This window comes from Sinocyclocheilus anshuiensis, unplaced genomic scaffold, assembly GCF_001515605.1.
Source record: "Sinocyclocheilus anshuiensis isolate Anshui unplaced genomic scaffold, SAMN03320099.WGS_v1.1 scaffold1518, whole genome shotgun sequence".
In the NCBI taxonomy this organism is placed as follows: Eukaryota; Metazoa; Chordata; class Actinopteri; order Cypriniformes; family Cyprinidae; genus Sinocyclocheilus; species Sinocyclocheilus anshuiensis.
In genome coordinates, this window is record NW_015548194.1 from 372,610 (window position 1) to 395,188 (window position 22,579).

At 38.0% G+C, this 22,579-nt stretch overlaps 1 protein-coding gene across 1 annotated transcript in view; it reads left to right on the forward strand.

Annotated features, from left to right (window-relative positions):
* Window positions 1–9,046: 9,046 nt before the first annotated feature.
* The window catches only part of LOC107653144 (rho GTPase-activating protein 18-like), a 42,658-nt gene continuing 29,125 nt past the window's right edge, over window positions 9,047–22,579 (forward strand). Inside the window, exon 1 of the mRNA XM_016439789.1 lies at window positions 9,047–9,241. Within this exon, the coding sequence (XP_016295275.1) occupies window positions 9,132–9,241 (110 nt within the window). The 5' untranslated portion in view covers window positions 9,047–9,131. The remainder of the gene's footprint in view (window positions 9,242–22,579) is intronic.

Genomic DNA, 22,579 nt, shown 5'->3' on the forward strand with positions numbered 1-22,579 from the left:
ATTCCAAAAATTAAGCTCTTGCAATTAGATTATATTACATTCTAAAATGCTCATAAATCAGATTACAGTTACTGGTTTATGGATTACGTGATTACATATTATTCACACAATGGCAGTAAGTTTTTCATAATTTATTGATTCTCTTTAAAAATGGTCTTTTATACCATTTAGCATTGAATATATTCAAAGTATAGAATGGGCATGTAAATAACCTTGTGATCCATGCAGTGAAAAACACTATGTATGAAACAAATAATTATGAATTGCATTATTGATTATGAATGGTAAGTTTAAAAGACGTTAGGTAAAAGGTAACCTAAAAAACTAATCTAAAAAGTAGGCTACCTAAAATGAGCAACCTAAATTGTTACTACAGTTTTTTAATCAGTAATTGATTACAATCTGTAAGTAATCTACCCAGCTCTGCTGACTAGCAACAATCATAAAGCACTAATACAAACCTTTATTTTTTAAAATATGTTGTTCCATAAAACCGGAAAACAGGATGTGACATCATTTTGACCCTTTCTACAGCATGACAGTTAAAAATCTAAATATTTTCTCAATAATTATTATTATATTATTTTGCCAAATCATAGTGTTGACTGTGTTCCTCAGTTTCAACCATCAACCCCATTACCAAATGAAGAAAAATGATCAAACTAATAATTTGCCATGATTTATGGCAAATATAAGTTTATCAATAACTACAAACAAGCATTTGCAGTGATAGCTTCATTCATTCAAAGATTAGCTGCAAGCATTATGAGATGTTTTGATATTTTATTGGACCTGTAGCCGTTATCTTTAGGTAAATCTTTTAGAGTAAATCTCAGAAACAGTGCCTGAGACATATTTCATTTCAAAATTAATTTCACGAGACAAGAATATGACAGAATGATGATACATTATAACTGATGCATTTACATCTCATGGCAGTATTCAAACTGATTTGAATTTAAAAAGAGACTCACTACTGAGGATATAATTAATAGGCCCTATATCAAAGAGAAGCAAACTGTCATGAAAATACTGTCACAGTGCAAAACATCGACGGGCAATGAAACCGTATCGTTTCTCTCTTGATTTTGTGCTGAAATGTGACCTGGGCGTGTTTTAGAAGAGGAACTATAGATGCAGTGCAGTTATAGTTTGTTCTAATCCTGAACAGCTGCTGTCCTCTAATCGGTTTGGATTAAGTGCATCAAGTATTATTACCAATTCCTCAGGAACACGCCGCCGTCTCACGCTAGATCGGTTGAAAGCGTGTCCATTTTCTGGTTGATTCATGTGTGCATGTATAAACACATGAGCAGCTCTTTCAGATACAGGGCTTCTGATATGCTTAATACATTTAAGCAGTCATAAAATAAAATGTTCAGCACAAACATGACAATAAGTGCATAAGCACAGCAGTCCTGCGTCAGGTTTTTCCGGAGGCGTCCTGTCTCTCGGGGTTCTCTCCTGGTGTCAAAATTTCATGAATGATTTAATGAGATGATGCACAGGAGGAGAGGAGCGTGTTGTGCAGTGAGGGATGCACTGCTGGATGCAGGGCTCAAACGCGCCTCTGACCCGGGCCGAGGTCATGGTGACCAAACTGGTGTGTTACCTGCAGCTCTGGTAAGTGTTTGGGCTCTGCTCTTCTCCATGAGGCCGCTGAGATCGTTGAGATAATGAGATGTCATGGTCCTGTTCGTACAGTGGACCAAAAGAGACACTTTGTATTTGAGTCACGCTTAAAAACCTTACTGTATTAGACGAAGTGTGTCAAATGCTGTGGGATGTTTTCTTTTGGCTAGCTGGCGATTCACCGTGTTCACACAGGTGTAGAGAATCACATTAACTAGCAACATCATCCAGTAACTAACCACAATACTGACTGTCTTCATCTTAAACACTACATCTGTCGTTTGTAGCAAACTTGTGAAGGGCGTCTGTGCATCTTTCTTTCATATCGATGACACTTGTTTTGAAATTTTGTTAGATGCTGCAAGGACATCCAGACCAATTTAAATATGACTCAAGTGTCCAGATACTTAAGTTGTCTAAATGTTACTGAATCCTTCTTTTTCTTCACAGTCGTGCAGTTTTAACTTCTTCTCTCCCTGAAACCGCAACTACAACTCGAAGCTTAATTTATTTGATGATGCTAATGGAAATGCGATGTGTGATAATTACAAGATGGTATTTTTTGTAGATAAAATGTGAAAGATGCAACACTTTAGTTTAGGGACCAGTTCTCACTAAGTTGCTTATAGCATGCATATTACTAGCATATTGGCTGCTTATTAGTACTTAGAAAGCACATATTAATGCCTTATTCTGCATGAGCATATTTTAGATATTAATTATTAATAAGCAGCAAATTAAGAGTTCACTGAGGGGGAAATAAAATCCTAGTTAATAGTGAATATGTGTTCCCAAATGTAAAGTGTTACCGGCACTTCTTATAAAAAATCAAGAACGGTCTGAAAAACAGCAGCCAGTAAACGCTCACTGAAAGCACAAGAACGTAGCATGTGTTGAGCGGCTCGGACAGAAGCAGGCAGTGACACCTCTGTTATGAACAGATAACATTTCAGTCTATTCTTCAGATGGCCTGTATCCATTTCACCCTGAGAAACGAGAAGCGCTGTGTGGATGAGCAGAGCAGAAAGAGATTTCTTTGCATGCAAGTTATTAAATATTGCATGTAAGTTTGAGCAGCACTGTCCTGTTTTTCATTTTCATCCGCCTACCTTGTGAATTTAAATGGAGACTTGTATGAGATGTGTTGTATCTGGTAGATGACCCTTCACTCTTCTGTGATGTTGTGTAACTGGTTGTCAGTGTCTGTGTCAGGGAAACACTGGTCCTGCGGTGAAACAGCAGTTTACACAAGCAGGGTTGTTTTTCACTAACAATGCAATCATTATTAAATCATCTGATTGACATTTCATCCTTTAAAAATATATATTTTAAACTAACTTAGTGTAGTTTCCAGAAATGTGTTATCTAGCTGTGTGGCAAACTGATCATGCAACCTTGTCACAACATAATATTGTTCCCTCTATTAAAAGAAATAGAGTGTTCCATAAAATTGTGACAGACAGGAAGTGAAATCATTTGGAGCATTTCACCAAATCATCTTATTACATTTTCACTATTTTTCACTAATCAGTAGTGTTGACTGCATTCATTAAAGGGACAGTTCACCCAAAAATGATCCTCTTGATCCAAACCTGTGTGAGTTACTTTCTTCTGCTGAACACAAAAGGAGATATTTTGAAGAATGCAGAACAAATACTATGGAAGTCAATGGCTACCGTCAATTGTTTTGGTTACCAACATTCTTCAAAACATCTTCCTTTGTATTCAGCAGAAAAAAGAAACTCATACAGGTTTGCAACAAGTGGATGGTGCATAAATAATTTCATTTTTGGGAGAACCCTTTAACCCTCCTTAGAGACATCTTTAGGGCCATTTTTATCTTTTTCACTTTATTTCCGTCATTTTATTGTCTTCCTCAAGAGGGCGCTTACCGGTCTTCAAGCTGAATCTCCCCGATAGGGCAGCATTATATCTCAGACTCAGGATATTTTCTAAAATTACCGAGACAGTGGACTCGAGACTGTAAGGATGTTTCAAAAGTGGGACAGCATGTTTTGACTAATGTGGAACAGTCAAATATACTGTTATTCAATTGATAAAATGTGCATTAAGAAAGTTAAATGCCATGCATGTATTTTTTGTTAAATATTTACAGTGGGTGTAGAAAAGAATCAGCCCCCTTTAAAATAATCGCATTTTATTGCTTTGCAGCCTGAAATGAAGACAGACACAGTTTTTGTTTTATCCAGCTGCTTATTTCTGTTATGAAGTGTTATGAAGTCATTACAATTTGCTTAACACATGCTTTCGAAAATACATGCTCCATATTCTTACCATGTGCAGAGTATAGAAGTTTAATAACAGTTTTAAAGACATCCCAAAGTTTAAATCTTTTTAAAGATCATTTATAAAATTATTTTGCTATCTTTATGAAGTCCAGTTTTACATTTTTGACTTCATTAAATGGTTGTTATTATTATTGTTGCTGCCAGAAATCTGAAATTTTTGTAATAAATTATTTTAAGTAGTATATGATTTCTGTGTTATATTTAACATTCCACATGTGAACATAGGCTACATGTTTTCTAGACAAACTGATGAAGACAGCAAACACTCTGTAGGACTACTAAATGAATTAACCAGAAAAGGTTATAAACATGTAACCAGGAGTGTTAAATATGAAGTTTGCTTTGTAAAAATTAAACTATTTCTAACCCAAAACATAGTGTCCCAGATTTGAGCACGAGCTGTCCCACATTAGCAAATCCACACCTTTTGGCTCAAGGAGCACTAATATATGTGGCATTTCCACTTTAAAAACAATTGAAAAGTTTCTTCTGATTTAATAAGGCAACATCTTAGAGATGTCATAATGATATAATATTTTTATTAATTGTTTTGGCTTCATATGGAAATATGATACACAAGTCAAAATTACCCGAATGCACCCTATATATTAAAGGGTTATTACTTGAAAATAATGAAATCAAACAAATCAGGATTAGAGTTATTTGCACATGTATTTATGTATTTAAACATGTCAAAAATGTTTGTTAACGGTGCAAAAATTGCAAACCTCTTTTAAAGCAGATGTTCAATAAAACATATAATCCTTGGAAAGTTTCCTGCTCTATTTTGTAGCCTCTTTTTGGAAAGTCCCTATAGACCTCAGTCAGGGTAATACCATATTTCATTTTTTGACAGGAATGAAAACGAGGCTTGAAGGGACTGAAGTACAGTATGTTTAACAGTATTTAACAACATACCGATGAAACGGCTTTCTGACAAACACTCAATTTGAATTGAGAAAATGACATAATCTCTAGGATCTTTATACAGTGCATGCCTATTCCTCACAGCCTTGTTTTCACCCATATTAAATTCAATATGGCGTCTAACCTGGCTGAAGTAGAGATGCTAGTAATGCTGTGATAGTGTCTCTGACCCGGCAGCCCACGCTGTTTCTCAAGGTCTCACAGCACCGAAGGTGCATGAGATACCATCTTCCATGCAGATGGTGAGGATGATGCTACAGTCTCTCCTTTATTAATTCTGAATGAGACTGATTCAGCAATAACAGCATTAATCTGAACAGACCTCATGTCCTGGGTCAGTCATCTGCTTCACAAGATGTACTATTTCAGCCTATTAAGAACGATAAAGACTCAACCCATCAGAGATGCACTATTATTGTAAAACTGACATGTTACTCTCTAAAACTGATGCTGCTGTGGCTTCTGACCGATGGACGTAATGCTGAATAAAGCACAGAAGAAGGTGAAGCTGGCTGGAAACTCGTGTTGTGTTTGTTCTTTGTGTGAAGATGCATGGTCAAACAAAGAGAAGGAGAACACACGCAGATGTGAGTCTGAGCACTAGATGGCAGATCTGAACCTCACCATGCCTCATCAGCTCAAACCTGTCTTTAGTTCTGTTTTAAAACTCTTTTCCATCCCGAGTTGATTATAATTGATAGACTGACACTGTGTCTTTATCCAACATTGCTCTGTGTTTGAGTTGCCCAAGATGAACAACAATGATAAGCCCTTGAGCCTAAGCATTACATTTAGTCCCCCCATGCATTTCTCTATTCATGTGTCTTGTTGAGGAGAGCTGTGCTGTGGAAAGCAGCACGTCAAATGAGTATTATGTCCGAATATGCAGTATTCATGAAACAGTATGTGACATAAACCCATATGAGCTACTGATTCTGCTGAGAGTCTGAAGTGTGCATCTGGTGGATATTACACTGCAGTAGAGTTGTTGTCACACCTGTCACGTTTGTAAATGTGTCACTACTGATGTTACAGGTCACATGACGTTTCCAATGGATTTAGGATGTCAGTATGGAAATCTGTTTCCACCATGTGTTTAAAAAATGTAATTGTGACTCTTTATCTCACTTTTTCTCTTAATTCTGAGAAGAAAACAAAAAGATATAAACTCTGAATTCTGCTTTACAAACCACAATTCAGTTTTTTTGCCATGTGATAAAAAATAAAAAGTTAATTGTGAGTTTATATCTCGCAATTCTGACTTTTTTCCTCACAATTCTGATTTTTTTTTTTTTTTTGTATACAGAATTGTGAGACATTTTTATTTTTTATTCTGTGGCGGAAACAAGCTTCTGTAGGTCTGTGCTACATTTATAGTATGTAGTATGCAAACTACTCACAAGCATACTTTAAGGATCACACTTCATTAAAGTCCCCATGAAATCAAAATGAAAGTTTTTTGGGTGTTAGTATCAATATGTTCGTCTTAAGGTTATCTATAAGGCAGTGTGCTCCAAAACAGTGACAAACGTTGCATTTAGAAGATATAAGCATTCAAAGCTTGCAGTTCGTCACTTCCGCCAAAACGGCTCAATGATTTTTTTGACGTCACATCGTACTTCAGCTTCTCATCAAACTTTCTGTCCAATCAAATGCTCTCTAGAATCCGAAGCCCCGCCCCCTACACTATAAAATAGACGCTGAAGCCGCGGCTGAGATCGGCTCTGAACGGCTCTAGCCCAAGCTGTGATTTAAACAAACGCTATTGGCTATTTTAAAAAGGGGCGGGGCTGCTTGATATGTCCCGCCCTGTCTTCCAGTTTCAGTTGAAATGATGTCAACACATAGAGTAACGCCAAAGAGTATAGAAGAACTTCTATACTCATTGGTAACGCTGCGTGTTTCTAAGCATTTCAGGGGACCTTTAAAAAGTAAGCTCCTTATCAAATGCAGTACCTACACTGTTAAAAAGTTTAGTGTGAAATTACAGTATATCGCGTTACTTTCACAGTAATTTCACACTTGTCTTGTCTCTAACTGCACTCTCAGAAATTCGTTATCTTCATGCTTAAATAATGCTAAAATACAAACTTAATTTTCATCTTAAAGTCGGGCAATTATCTCATTTATTATTTCACATTCTAGCTTGTCATAATTTCGGACAATACTAGATCAGAAATTTGAATATGAATATGCAAGGTCTAAGAGCCCAAACAAATACTAATCACTAATCAACACAGACTTCAAAACAATTACAGTAGTAAACAATTACATTTCTCACAGTGGCACAGTTACTTTATAATGTGAATTCACAGTAAAACAAGAGCAGTAAATTACTGTGATGTTAGCGTCATTCTGCTGTTCACTCACAGTGATTTGTGAGAAAATGACCCAGCATGCATTGATTTCACAGCAATTGCCGGACTACAGTAATATATTGTAAAATCATACTCTTTAATCCTGTAAATTCCTGGCAATTGTTTACAATGCATTAATTAGTAACTATTTTATTTGCATCAGTAACACACCATGATTGTCTTCAAAACTCTATTTATGAGTAATAAAACATTATTTATGCTTCAAAAATAGGTATTTACTTTGAAACATGCAATATAATGAAAGCTATATGAGAAAACACAGAGTCCATGTTTGTGTTTTCTGCACAATAGTATTGTGAATGTGCCTGACAGCAGACCATTGACATACAGCTATCAAAATAAGCACGCGCTTTTTATTCACTGGACCGTATCCTCACACACGAAAACAGCTCGCAGGCGCTCATACAGAGACAGACGTGCTGAACAAATAGCTGTGATGGTAATGGAAACGTGCAGGCGTGTTCGCTTGTGTTCTGAAGAGTGTTAAGGAACTAAAGTAAATAAATAATGGTCTCCAGTGTACCTGTGCGGTCAGCATTCGGCTGAACATCATATTTCCTTCCCTTCACTCTCGGCTCGGCCTAAAAACAGCCACCAGCCTCACTTTTTCAGAGAGGAGGACGTAATTCAGTCTTGACCGTGGGGCTCATTGTTGACACACAGAAGGCAAATTACAGGCAAATGGAACAAACTTCAAACCTGCCACAAAATGCAGAGACCTTAAAGTTTCAGCTTTAGGTTTTCAGTATTGGGTCACGTTATGCATGTGTGTTAATTAACCAAATCTTCTGATGTACTGATATAGCATCAGTGCTTTTGATGAATGCTGTTGGCTTTATTGTGTACATCAGCAGAAGAATATGTCTGACTGGAAAATCTCTAAACAGGTGTGTCTGAGATCCATATATGTGACCATTTCATCTCTAATGTCAGGCAGAGATAGAGCTTGCCTTATTTTCTGATTTATCTCATTCATGTAAGAACTGTACTGAAATTCAGCCTCACAGAATATTGCTTTATTTCAAAGTTATTTTTCACATCAGCCCGACAGTTAGACATGAGATACCATAATTAATTAATGGAACCAAGATCATTAAATTAATACACATCCATAAGTATCTGTGAAAGGTAAATCACTGGGGATTAATAGATGCCCTGTGCAACCGTATCAAAATATGATTTAATCTCTGAGGGTCTGACTGAAGTTTACTAGAGTCTAATTTAAAACGTTATAGATTTCAGTTTTTTAGAGCAGCACAACCGGTTAAATTTTTCATGAACAATTTAAAGGGATAGTTCACCCAAAAATGAAAATTCTGTCATTTACTCACCCTCATGTCATTCCAAACCTGTATGAGTTGCTTTCTTATGTTGAACACAAAAGAAGATATTTTGAAGATTGCTGGTAATCAAAGGTTGCCATTGAGTATTTTTTTTTCCTACTATGGAAGTCAATGCCAACCACCAACTGTTTGATTACAGAATTTTCATTTTTGGGTGAACTATCTCTTTAAGTCTCCGCCCCGCTGCATTCTCTGAATTGAATTCTATTCTTATGTATATTAATTACTTTACATAGGTTGCCTAGCAACCTTTCTGGAGCGTCGGGTTACGTAACATTATTAATATTCATGAATCAAGCCTTTACCACAATTACGCCATCACACAGCGCTGCTCATTTAACAGCGTCTGCATTTCAGCCAATCAGAAAGACTCGGTGGGTGAGCGCGATTAATATTCATTAGCCGACTCTTTGCATTGGTCGCCTGCCGCCGCCCGGAGGCGGAGCGCTGTGGCTGATTATACACGTTGTTAAGGGAGAGTCAGTCGAGCGGCAGTTCTTCCGAAGTTACGCCGAAACTTCCATAATAATGTTGCGCTCAAGATGAGTCGCCAGCAGGACGAGCAGGGTGTCGTGTTAACCGCTTACACCAGCAACAGCGAGGCCTTGCCAGCTATCAGCTGTAAAGAGCAAACGGAGTTTCTCGGAGCGAGGTGAGGATCGCATTTATTTATTACTAAGAGCAGTGTGCACTATTTATGGCAACTGTATCCTAGGGCTGTGTCTCGAAACCTAGTGAGCTGCCTACCTAGACCGCTTGCACGGGCGTCATGTGTTCGGCTCAGAGGACTGTTGTGTTTGCTCTGCATGGGATTCATCAGATGGACAGATCTTCTCCTTTCTGGAGATGCTGTTGATCAGTTTGTTAAGTGCTAACTTAACCTAATAATGCTGTGTTCAGGCTGTTCTGGATGTAGTAGTGATGGTTGAATAGTGTTTAGCATGTGGGTGGTCAGATGTAGTTACTAGTTTGTCTTTTGAGGGAGCTTGTACTATTAGAGAGCATGTATATTGTCTTTAAACCAGATCCTGTCGCTGCCACTATGAGCTTTTTTATGTTTTAAAGGGATAGTTCACCCAAAAATGGAAATGACCCCATGATTTACTCACCCTGAAGCCATCCTAGGTGTATGTGACTTTCTTCTTTCAGACAAATCCAATTGGAGTTATATTTAAAAGCGTCCTGGCTCTTCCAAGCTTTATAATGGCAGTGAATGGGTGTTATTTTTTAAAAAGCCAAAAGACGTCAAATAAAGTGCATCCATCCATCATAAAAAGTGCCCCACACGGCTCCGGGGGGTGAATAAAGGCCTCCTGAAGCGAATCAATGTGTTTTTGTAAGAAAAATATCCATATTTAAAACTTTATAAACCGTAATTTCTAGCTTGTGCTAACTTGCGCGTTCCTTCAGGCAGATGATGTAGGCGTATTGTAAGGTCCTGTGAGAAGTGACGAACGAGGAAGTGCAGAGGAGAGAGCATAACAAAACACCGGTCACGAATTAGAAGTACAAAGCGAAGATTTGTAAAGAAAAATGTCGGTGGATTTCGATATAAGCCGAGAGGAGACTGGTTTTCCTTTGCTAGAGTATGGAAACTTTGCTTCCTTTGCTCCTGTAAACAAACGTCGGTTCTCGCGAGACTAGCATATTCTCACTGGACCTTACGCTCATAGATATGTATATGCTTACGCTACGCCTACGTCATCCGCCGGAATGGCTTTCTATTGTGAACGCGTGTAGCGTGTAACAGTTAGCGGAAGCTAAAGATTACTGTTTATACATTTTTTTAAATGGATATTTTTCTTATAAAAACGCATTGATTCGCTACTTTTTATGATGGATGGATGCGCTTTATTGGACTTCTTTTGGACTATTGAAAAATAACACCCATTCACTGCCATTATAAAGCCTGGAAGAGCCAGGACATTTTTTTAATATAACTCCGACTGGATTCGTCCGAAAGAAGAAAGTCATATACACCTAGGATGGCTTGAGGGTGAGTAAATTATGGGGTAATTTTCATTTTTGGGTGAACTACCCCTTTAAGTAGCGACTGACTGATACAGACTGATATATCGGCCAGTATTTAGCTTTATTGAGACTATAACTTGCTACATTTAAACCTACAACCCTTCAGTTATCAGTCCAGCAGATCTTTAACCATCAGACTAAAACCACCAGATTTGTGTACAACATAATATGGGTTTGTCAGCGGCTGATGCAGTACAACTGAATTACAATGTGTTATATTCATGAAATTTGTTTGGTTGAGAAAAACAAGAAGAAAGTTTCAGTTTTCCCTAATCCCTGTTCTAAACAAAGTCTGAAACTTTATATTAAGAGCACTTCCTGTGTTTAATGCCTCTTTATGATAAATCACTTGATGTATTCCTCATTAGTAAACCACTTTGGATAAAAGTGTCTGCTTAAATGCATAAATGTAAATGAAATGTTCCAAAATAAATCAAAATTCACTTGAAAACAAAACTTATCTGTCATTATGTATTTTGAGCTAACATACTCAGGATTATATGTTAAGTGCTATTAAAGGGATAGTTCACCCTAAAATGAAAATGTGATATTTATCTGCTTACCCCCAGGGCATCCAAGATGTAGGTGACTTTGTTTCTTCAGTAGAACACAAACGAAGATTTTTAACTCAAACCATTGCAGTCTGTCAGTCATATAATGGAAGTGAATGGGAATCACGGCTTTGAGAGTCAAAAAAACATACACAAACAAAACCAAATTAAACCCTGCGGCTCGTGACGATACGTTGATGTGTAAAGACACGAAACGACCGGTCTGTGCAAGAAACAAGAAACACCGCAATGTCCAACATCCGGCGCGTGACGCGTGTACGTGGTCTGGCATAGTAGACATAGATATATATAAGTAGATTCCCGCGGCCCATATGAATGGTCACTAATGAGGCATCTACGTGTATATATATATCTATGTCTACTCAACGATTTCTTCGATTTTTTTTTTGCGTAACTTGTCAGTGAACTACGGCTCTGTGTAGTAAATGCTGCTCCATCTGAAAGCACGTGATGATGATTTACTGCTGATTACAGAACCGGCTTTACTAACAAAATGCGCATGACAATCGCATTCGATTATTCGTGCAGCCATATTTTACACATCAATGTATCGTCACGAGCCGCAGGGTTTAATTTGGTTTTGTTTGTCTATGTTTTTTTTGACTCTCAAAGCCGTGATTCCCATTCACTTCCATTATATGACTGACAGACTGCAACGGTTTGAGTTAAAAATCTTCGTTTGTGTTCTACTGAAGAAACAAAGTCACCTACATTTTTGGGTGAACTATCCCTTTAAGATGCCTGCTCTACAAAACCAAAATCTAAAGCTGTGTAAAATTAATCCTGGAGTTTATTAACTTAAATTCTAACTGATATCTCAAATGTTAGGGTGTACAGTGTTCATTGACTCGAAATCAGCATGAAGTTCGTAATCTAGTACGGGATGTCACTGATGTAGCCATTTGCATCATATTTGAACAGCTTCGATGACAGATGATGTTCTTCATGTACTGGCTTCAGAAAACCCCGTATCAGCCGGTCACTAGATTTAACACAAACTATCTGAACAGACAAAGTGTCTGTGCTGCTGGTGTTGGTCGTGCAGTGCTAGCGGATGCTGACAGCGCGGTGAAACGGGATGCTGGCTGTTATTTGTGTTCTCAGACGGAGCGCAGGTGTCTTCCTCGTTCAGCAGCTGCGAGCAGAAGTCCCTCGTGGATTCTGCTGGCCGGAGTGCTTGAGGACAAGGTTCCTGAGTGTGTGTGTGTGTCTTAGTTTAAGTGTTTGTGGGTCTGCTCTGCCAACTGGCCTGCTTGCTCTAGCATCTGCGTTTTGCTGGTTGTTTGCAGACAGAGCGGTCATTCAGATTTAGCATGAAAGAACTACACAAACGCACGTTTAAACAAGACACTTCTATATTTGGATCTAACGCTGGACTTTTTGGGTGAATCCAACAAAGAAGTGTCTATGTCATAGTTCAGCTCAAAATCAAAGGAAAAATTATATTTTGCCTACCTATTTCTGTGTGGTGACATGCATTATTGCCGTCATGATAATTTCCCCACCTGACGTTTATTGCTGTAAAGCAGCCTCAGTGATATATTTAGCACATTGCTGGGCAGTTGTCAGTGAGTGTCTGTGGGTTACTCAGTGCATTAACCCAGAAATCCCTTTTATTTTCCTGTGTTACGCTGCAGAAACAGTCATGAAACGCATGCCTGTCGCGCTGCTCTCACAGACACAGCATGTGTCAAACAGGCACCTAATGATGATGCTTGCCTCCGCACGCTACATGAATATGTTTTTTGCGTTATGGCAATGAGAATTGTGTACTTAACAGTCTTGTGAAGTAGGCGTCTGTTTGTTTATGCAAAATATGATGACATTTGATATTTGTATTTTGTTTTTGGGAGTGATATATAACCCAGCTGTAACCGTGAAAGATGAATTAAATTGTTACTGTTTTAAGCCTTCATTTGATTACCACTGTTAATAAATTTGAATTGCATCATAAACCCAGAAAAATTAAAACAAACAAAACAACACAGAATTTCTGAAAAAATAAAACATTCCATATGACCCTATTATTGCAAAAAAATTATTAAAGTTCAAGTTTTATTAATTTCATTGATTAGACATTTAATTAAACCATTAAACCGAATCCAGTAAAATTAAAAGGGAAAACAGAATTTAGAAAAAAAAGAAGGAAATTGTGATTTCATAGGGCCTTAGAATTACTCTTTAAGAATGAACTTAAAGAATGAACAAAGTGGCGTAGATGAGATTGCAGTTTGTTGTATGAAGAAACGCATGGCAACAGCCTAACAGTGCAAATGGAAAGATTAGAAAAGGCGATGTGCATTATGATATTTCCCTAGACTTCATTCAGACTGTCAAACCACAAAAAGACTTATTACTGAAAAAAGGTTTAGATACACAATGTATCCTGCTGTGAGTACATTAACCATGATTCAGGAATATATTATCATATTGACAGCTAGTGGTTGAAATGGGTACTGCAGTCCAAACTCAAAATACTGGAGAGTTGTTTCTCCATCTTCCTCCTCCTCAGACTCGATGCTCGTGCGGGTTGCCAGATTGAGAGCACGCAACAGGAACGAGCACAACTGACAGTGGAAGGCGACGAGTTGATTTATCCTCGTTTTAATATCCCTCTTGTCATTGTGTTTTTTCGATGGATGCCAAGGCTTTTTTAGGTCGGGTAGAATCTGTGATCTCTGACCCGGTTTGTTTGTTCGCTTCCATGGCTGCAATGTGCTGTGTTTACCACCGACTGGCAACCCGGGGTGTCGATAAATACTAATGGGTGAACTGGCAGTGGGCGGAGTCACACAGACCAAAACATAAACAGACATTCCGACACGCAACGCACATTTCAAAGCAGAATAACTGGATGTAGCGTTAAGAAACTTATCATGTTTCTTCAATGTCTGCAATAGGGCTGTCAAAAAAAAATTAGAATTTCGAATATTTGTCGAATTTAAAATAAAAATCCACATTTTAGGTGTGCATCAGGCAGCCTTATCAGTGGTGCATGAAATGCGGCAACGATGTGTCATTGCATTTTAATGCTTTTGTTAGCCTATCCAGTTGAACCCACTAGATGCGGCGCTGCTACGTTGTTCATTCAAAATATTGTGGAAAAAGAGAACATCAATGCGGAGATGATGTTGTTTACGTCAAAACTGAAACCTAGCCGTTCACACTGAACGCATATTTATCACATTTTCTAGAGGGACATCTATCACCGTTGCACTCGTGTCTTGCACAAGATGCATGTTTAGAAAGCCATGTAAAATTAAAAATGATGGCGGTTTTTCCCCATCCTACTGCATCTTAAGTTTTTAAATGAAGAAAGTACTCTTTGTGATTGGTTTTCGGTCCTTTGATATTGAACTATACATACATGCATGATGCTGTTTTGTTTCTATTTGTTTAAGCAACTTTAATTATATAAGGTTTATAAACTTTATTTTAAACATTATGCACGTTTTTCAAAGATAAGCATGTTATTTTATTATGCATTGAAGAAACGTGCATAATATTTTGCTCGATGCGCCCCCTTGTGGCCTCAGGAGAGAAGCCAAAAGCTTTTTTTCCCCCTAACTGAAATTATGCCTTTTAAATTCGAATATAATTCGAATATTGGTAATATTTAAGTACAAAATTCGAATGTAGTTTTTCAGCCATTTTGACAGCCCTAGTCTGCAAACATATTACGGTATTTTTATGCTTTAGTACAGTAAAAACAAAAATATACAAATTACATACAGAGCCTTTAATGGAAAACTATGTGAGTGGAGCTGTGTGGCGTGGATAGCCAGTGTATACTCCTAAACATTGTGTTGAGATGCTAGGACACTCTGTGTGATCCAGTGTGCGCCCTCCTTTAGGCATCACTGTAATGAATGTAAAGTATCATGAGGTTATAGTGGTGTCGTTGTCTCTTCGTGCAGATGTAGTTCATGAGATCCGTACCGGTGAACTCTCCCATGCCATTGTGTTGTTGTGTTGGATGGTTTAACCTGTGCTGACCTGGGAAACATCGCTTGACTTTCCGTCCTGTGTGGCTTGTACCATGGCATAATGAATATTTCATTCAGTGTGCGCTGCATGCTTTGTGGACTTTGTGTGTGATGATGATGTCTCTGATGGGTGCTGGACATTCAGCAGGCTCAAAACCCAATCAACAACATGACTATGAAGACATCTTTGTTAGCTAGTAACACATACAGCAGTGTACACACCGAGATTAACTGTACAGAATCAACAAGTGTTATTGTAGCCTGGCCTTTATCTCTTTTCCATTGACACAGCACACAGATCTTGTGCACCTCCATGTCTGTTTTGGAAAATTCACCTAAAAAGGCTATATAAAAGCTGAGATTATGTGTGATATGTGCATGCTCGTATGAAGCAATCTCGAAGTGTTTTATGTGAATTGGAATATGTCATAAAAATATCAGTTTTGTCATTGAGAATCCGCTTTAAATTCTTCCTGCAGGAAGCACTGAAACAAAAGCAGGCATGAAATAGTTAGACCTGTAAACTCTTAGACGGCTATGAGAGCTGGTTTGAAGATGTGATAAACTATCCTGAGCATCAAACACTCATGCATCTGTTTTTCCCCGGCTATTGAACAGAGTAAACGCCACAGTCCCAGTGTATCAGCATGGGACCGCTGTGTTTCTCTGACTCAAGTCTGGCCAAACTCAGATTTTGAGCCGTTCCTATGGAGACAGCAGCAGGATTTCAGAGTGTGTCCCACAGGATCAGGAAGCCCAACTCATATTCCATAGCCAAAAAACAGACTTATTTCCTGTAGAGGAGTGCGATCCGCCAGATTGGCTAAAAACGCGAAAATCCTCTATGTCCCCAAGAGACCAGCTGCTGAGTCGAGCAGTGCTGAACCTTACAATGCAAATGTCACTTTACTGCAGTTGTCTCAAACTCAATTCCTGGAGGACCACAGCTCTGCAGAGTTTAGCTCCAACTCACACCTGCTTGGAAGACCTTGATTATCTGGATCAGGTGTGTTTGATTAGGGTTGGAGCTAAACTTTACTGTCATTATTAAATACGGCTGCGTTGATTATCCATTAAATGTAAATGCTTGGTGGAAATTGGAATCTTATTCTCCATTAAACACAAAGAAAATGAATTGTAAGGTTGAGTTTTCATTTAATATTTAATTTCTGAGGAATTTCACACACATGGAAAGTGTAGTCTGGGATTTTTATGCAGACCGTTGTACAAATGCATTTTAACAACTACCCACACAAACGTGCATGGAAGACAAATGACTAGGAACAAATATTTCTTACTATTAACAAATGTATTCACTAAAATGTAGGGTGTAACAATTCACTCATGATTTTACGATACGACACTCTCACAATACTTTGAACAAAACCAAATATTGTTAAATTTTTTTAAATCCCACGTCTAAAGTGTGGTAAACAGTTAAGAAAATGTGCTGTTCATTCAAATGCATTAAATGAATTTGATGTTACATCAACTTGAATAGATTTAGACTTGGCCAACAGTGACACCAGATTAGAAACAGTCACCATTCTGCTTAGCTAAAAATACTGAATTATGTAACACACATATGCTTGTGCTCTGTCCTTGATTACATACTTATGTTTTGTTTTTTATTTATTCATAATTAATACATAGGCTACCTTATTAATTGCATTAATAACCTCCATATGCAATATAGGTTTAAAGTGAAAATTAATTCAAGTACCAACCTGTATTATATTGCGATTAATATTTTGTTTCACATCGAATGGATTGCATTATGCAAGTTAAATGTGATTCAGGAGCTCACTTTTTAGCCTGATTTCATCAGTTGAACGTGAATGCACATGTCTGAAACGCAACATGGCCTCTCAGCGTCTCCAAGCAGCCACATTCCACAGATGTACTTTTGGTCGTCATAGCAGCAGCTCATACTCCCGCATTGCTTTTGCCCCTTGACTCGACTCCATTGAGACTAACAGCAGAACTTCAGCCTGATGCCTGCATTAGACCGTGAGCCAGTGTAGGGACACACGTTGTGTTCGTGTTTTGTCTGCTGCTTTGCCTCTTTTGTTTGTGTATGTAAAACGAGAAATACAGTGACGCTTGACCCTTTTGTCCTCTTTCTCTTTCTTTATCTGCGGCCGAGGGCACGGGTTTCACTCGTTTGTATTGTGATATGTGCTGTCTGACCTTTAGCATGTAGAGTCCACTGAGAGAAGCGCTCCGTTCCCCACGGTTAATAGCTAAACCATCAACCGAGCGTCGTCAGCATTTATGACACAGGAAAGGTTGCTGAAGAAATGCAAGGGGAAAAAACATTCCTCTCTTTCATTTGAGATCCATGTCAATATTAGCTACTTTTATTTGACCTCAACCAATGTGAAGAAGTGTGATTTGTTAAAGAGTAAATGTTTGATTTGTTTTAGGCTGGATGGGATCTTCTCATATTTAAAGACGTCCATGAGGTTAAATTTGGTAGTTGCTATATGCTAGTGGTGCACTCTTAAATGTTGACGAAGCAACTTTTAGTAGATATTAGTAGAAATGTGTTTCTCTTCTGGGAGTACAGAGCAATATCATGACTGTGCACACATTTTTGTCAATTAAACACTCTTTCTTCCATCAAAGCATGTCCTTCTCCCTGAAAATGACCAGGAAGTAATGCTTCATGTCTGCAATTAAAACCTATTGGTTATGTAAAAAATAAATAAATGGACAAGTCTTTTAATTTGTCTGGCCCCAGTGGCCCTTCAGCACAGGACAAACACTGAACACATTAAGAGATGTAATGGGGTCTTTAAGCACAGATGAGGAATCAACTCTTTTATGGTTTTGTCTTGCTTTTGTGTTCAGTAAAGAGACAGTATAAGGAGGAATAGATGCATCACTTGTAGGGATGTAACGATTCACTCAACTCACGATTCGATTCAATTCACGATTCGATTCACGATTTTTTTTTTTTACAAAATGAGATTTAAGACAAATTATAAATTAAATGTGTCCTTTTATTATTGCTTGGACAAAATGCTGCACGTTTCTTTGTGAAATTGAAATATAACACTATAATAATATACTAATATAGCACTTGCATATTATTGCTCTTTTGTTGGTTTTGATTGCTTCTATTGTCCTCATTTGTAAGTCGCTTTGGATAAAAGCGTCTGCTAAATGACAAAATTTAAATATAATGTAAATGTAAATAACAAAACTAAATTGAAATTTTAAAACAAACCCAAAATCAAATAAATAAGTAACACAAATAAAATAAATTTCTTCAGATAAATAAACTAAGGCTTTGTCTGTGCTCTTTCCATTTAAAATTAGAGAAAACCACTGCATTTTAATCATGATCCAAACAAAGATGCTGCATACATGCAACATGAGCAGTTTTTAATCTAAATTAGATTGTATAATTTCTAAATTTGAAGCAAAAACTAAATGGTTTGACTTCAGTTTTGTGAAACTATACATAAAGAATATCTGCATGAAACAGAAACAGCAGACGAGCTGAACGAGACGCAGATTCACTCTCTGCCAGCAGGTGGCGCTTAAAGTGTTTCCTTGGTTTCTGCTGTATTGTGCAGAATGAATGGAAGAAACCACAAAACACTGAGAATCATGGCTCTATAGGAAAGGAAGTCCTGTCAAACACCTTATGGGTAAAGGCCCTGGATTTCAGTTAAACAAGAGTGGTTTAAGAGTGTCCAGGCTTTCCCTCTTCAAGTAAATAGACCTGGTTCAGTGTTTGATAATGTGTCGTCTGTTTGGTATCTTTGTGTTATTTAGCATTGCAGTTTTTATTTAGTCTGCAAACTCACAACTAGTGATAGTTTCTTTGCTGAGGTGCTGTAGATTCAGTAGCAGTGCAGGAGGACACACGTCAGAGTGTTTGACTGATGTTCAAGAACAGATAACACTTCTGATCTGTACTGTTGTTCCTATCCCTAGACCCCAACAGACATGAGTACGGAGTACTCCAAAGTGACAGTGATGATTGATCATCGTGTGACCTTGACAAAATATTTTTCCTGATTTTTGGTTATTGGTTAAGCAGTTGTGAGCAGTATCTTGAGGTGTGGTTGATAAGCGTTAGGACAGCATGCCGTCCAGACTGGGGAGCTAAAGTGAAAGTGAAATATGCAGTGATGCCTGGAATCACTTGCTGTGCTGTGCCTCATATAATGATAACACTATCATAATTGAAGACTTTGAATTCTTTGTGTTTATTTGCCTGTGTTTTAGTGTGTTATGGCAGGAGTGCATAGCACAGTTAGCTATATACTTTCATATAAAATTACTAGAGGTCAACCGATAGTGGATTTTACCGATGCCGATAGCTAGGTTGGACCACACTGGCCGATACTGATTAATCTACCGATAGTTTTTAAAATGGATACTGAACGAAAATTAAAATAGTGCTTATTTAAAAAAATAAAAAAACAGTACTGAACCATACTTTGTACATGACTAATATTATTAATATTAATTATATATTGATCATTAAAGTTATTTCATAGTACATTTACTGTTAATCAGAAGCAACTTCAAAATTAAAAATGCATTAGTAGACGTTGGAATGAACACACTCTAACTATCCATCTTTAAATATCTACACAAAGGCCATAGCATTGAAATTACATGCATATGGATATTGTGTGTATACTCACACACTTTAATTGCTTCTGTTCTAGAAGACGTGATGATTATCTAATCAAAATAACAAAATATGACAGTCGCACACTGGGGAAAGCACCGCATCTAGGAGACCTCGCAGGTATATCAGGTATCACACAGCGGACATGTCGCGTTCAGTTCAAGCGGAGGTCTAAAACAGTTTATTTAATCACCAAACGGGCAAAAGTTAACTTCAGGAATCATCAAAAAAGCGGCATAGAGGAGTTTGAAGTTTGGCGTTTAAAAAAACAAAGCAAAACAGAAAGATTCAAATAATCCAGTCAGAGCGAGTCTCCAGTTAACAACTCACTCCCTGCGTTCCATTCGGAAGGACTCATCCCTATACCCTAATCCCTTCAAAGGGTTTACCCTCCGAGTGAGAGCTTCGAAGGGTTGAAGGGTGTTCCTTTGTTTGTAGGGGACCAAACAACTGTTTCTTGAAGTGCCCTTCTGCGTCATCATCCCATGCCCACACGGAGGTGCTGTCATCATGGAAAGAATCAGCACAAAGGATCATGGGGGGCCGAAGTGTCCATCAGTTGTACCCGTCGTAATCCTTCATTCCGAAGGGCCCTTTGATTGCCCTTCAGAGGGCGATATATCCCGTTTGGAACGCACCGACTGATTCAAGTTAGTGGTCGACCGATATTGGTTTTTTGACAGCCGATGCCGATATCTTGGAAAGCAGGGTGGCCGATGGCCGATATAAAGCAGATGTAATTTTATTTATTTTATTTAAAATCATTTGAAAATGGATTAAAAAAAGAAATGTGTAAAATTAACATGCTTATACTTTAAATGACAAAGTATTTTTCACAAATAAACAAATATTTAAGAAAAATATAATTAAAAAGGAAGTAAACACTATAACCAACAGGGGACACAGTATTCTGGGAAGTTTGTGTGCTTTGGGAATCACATTTTTTTTCAAATAAAGCCAAGGTAACTCTCATGTTACATACAGCACACAGTGAAAATGACATGAATATGACATTGGGCAAAAGCACGAAGTGCAGCATAATTTGAAATCACGAGTTTAAAGTTTGTCGATCGCGCGTCCTCAGTGAAGCTGAACTCTCCTCCTGTCCGTATTAAATTCACACGGACCGACCGTCATGCAGAGAACACATGATCATGCAGGATACAAATGCACACTTCATAAGATCTCACAGCTGGATTCAACTAAGTTTGCAAGGTTTTTGAAATTAGATGTTCATTAGTCATACGAGAAAGTATTATAATGTTTGCCTTTCTGTTACTAACAATATAAAAGCAATCGTTATAATACTTTTTTTGTATACATTCCATTAATTCCTTTGTTTAACAGTTCTATCTGATTATTAGACAGACTTCTGTACGTGGACAGAACTGTTAACGACGACAGCGAACATGTGAGCACTGCGTTCAGGCCATAGACTGCCGTTCTCAGCGCAGTCAAAATAAAAGTCCAGCCACGAACGCATCGGCCAAACAGAAAAACTTATCGGCCGATGCCGATATTTGAATGGTCAGAGCGAGGCTCCAAACTCACTGATTCAGATGATTCAGTCAGAGTGAGTCTCCAGACAACAACTCAGTGATTCAAATGATCCAATCAGAGCGAGTCTCCAGACAACATCTCAGTGATTCAAATGATCCACTCAGAGCGAGTCTCCAAACAACATCTCAGTGATTCAAATGATCCGCTCAGAGCGAGTCTCCAGACAACAACTCAGTGATTCAAATTATCCGCTCAGAGCGAGTCTCCAAACTCACTGATTCAGATGATTCAGTCAGAGTGAGTCTCCAGACAACAACTCAGTGATTCAAATGATCCGGTCAGAGCGAGTCTCCAGACAACAACTCACTGATTCAAATGAACCAGTCAGAGCGAGTCTCCAAACTCACTGATTCAGATGATTCACTCAGAGTGAGTCTCCAGACAACAACTCAGTGATTCAAATTAACCGGTCAGAGCGAGTCTCCAAACAACTCAGTGATTCAAATGATCCGGTCAGAGCGAGTCTCCAGTTAACAATTCGGTGAATTCACAAGTCTGACTCCAAATAAGCCAAGAACTGTTTCAACCTAGTATGTTTGCATAGCGTTCTTAAAATTTTATACATTTTGCCCTTTTTACAGTATATTGTTTGTCAACACAAATTTTATTTTTCCTCATTTTACTTACTATATGTTGGTATTGGTATTTTGGCAGTAAGATTATATAAAATATATAGTATAAAATTATTAAATATAAAAGTATGCAAGTTAAAATAACAAGCATTCATTGATCAGTACTTTTTACTTTTAATACTTAAGTACATTAAAAATCAAATACTTTACTTTTACTCAAGTAAAATTGAAAAGGAGTACTCAATACTTTTACTGGAGTAATATTTTATTAGGGTATCTGTACTTTTACTCAAGCACTTGACTTGTGCACTTTGTCCACCACTGGCCGCTAATGCACAGTTACAGGTTCAGTCCTAAAGCGGCCGTGACCCAGAAACTGGAGAGTTACTGGCAGCGCAGTTCTGCTCGCTCACCGCTTCCCACACGAGTGAGAGCCGCTGCCCTCTTTACAGCCTCACTGTACTGAAATCTCAAATAAAAACTGCTTGATGCCATCCAGTAGCTCCCGTGTCCAGCAGCTGAGCTTTGAGCGTTTATTCATACGTTCATCCTGAGAGGGAATAAAGCAGCCTGTTTAAACCATGGGAGAGCTCTGCGTGTCCTGCCCCGCACAAC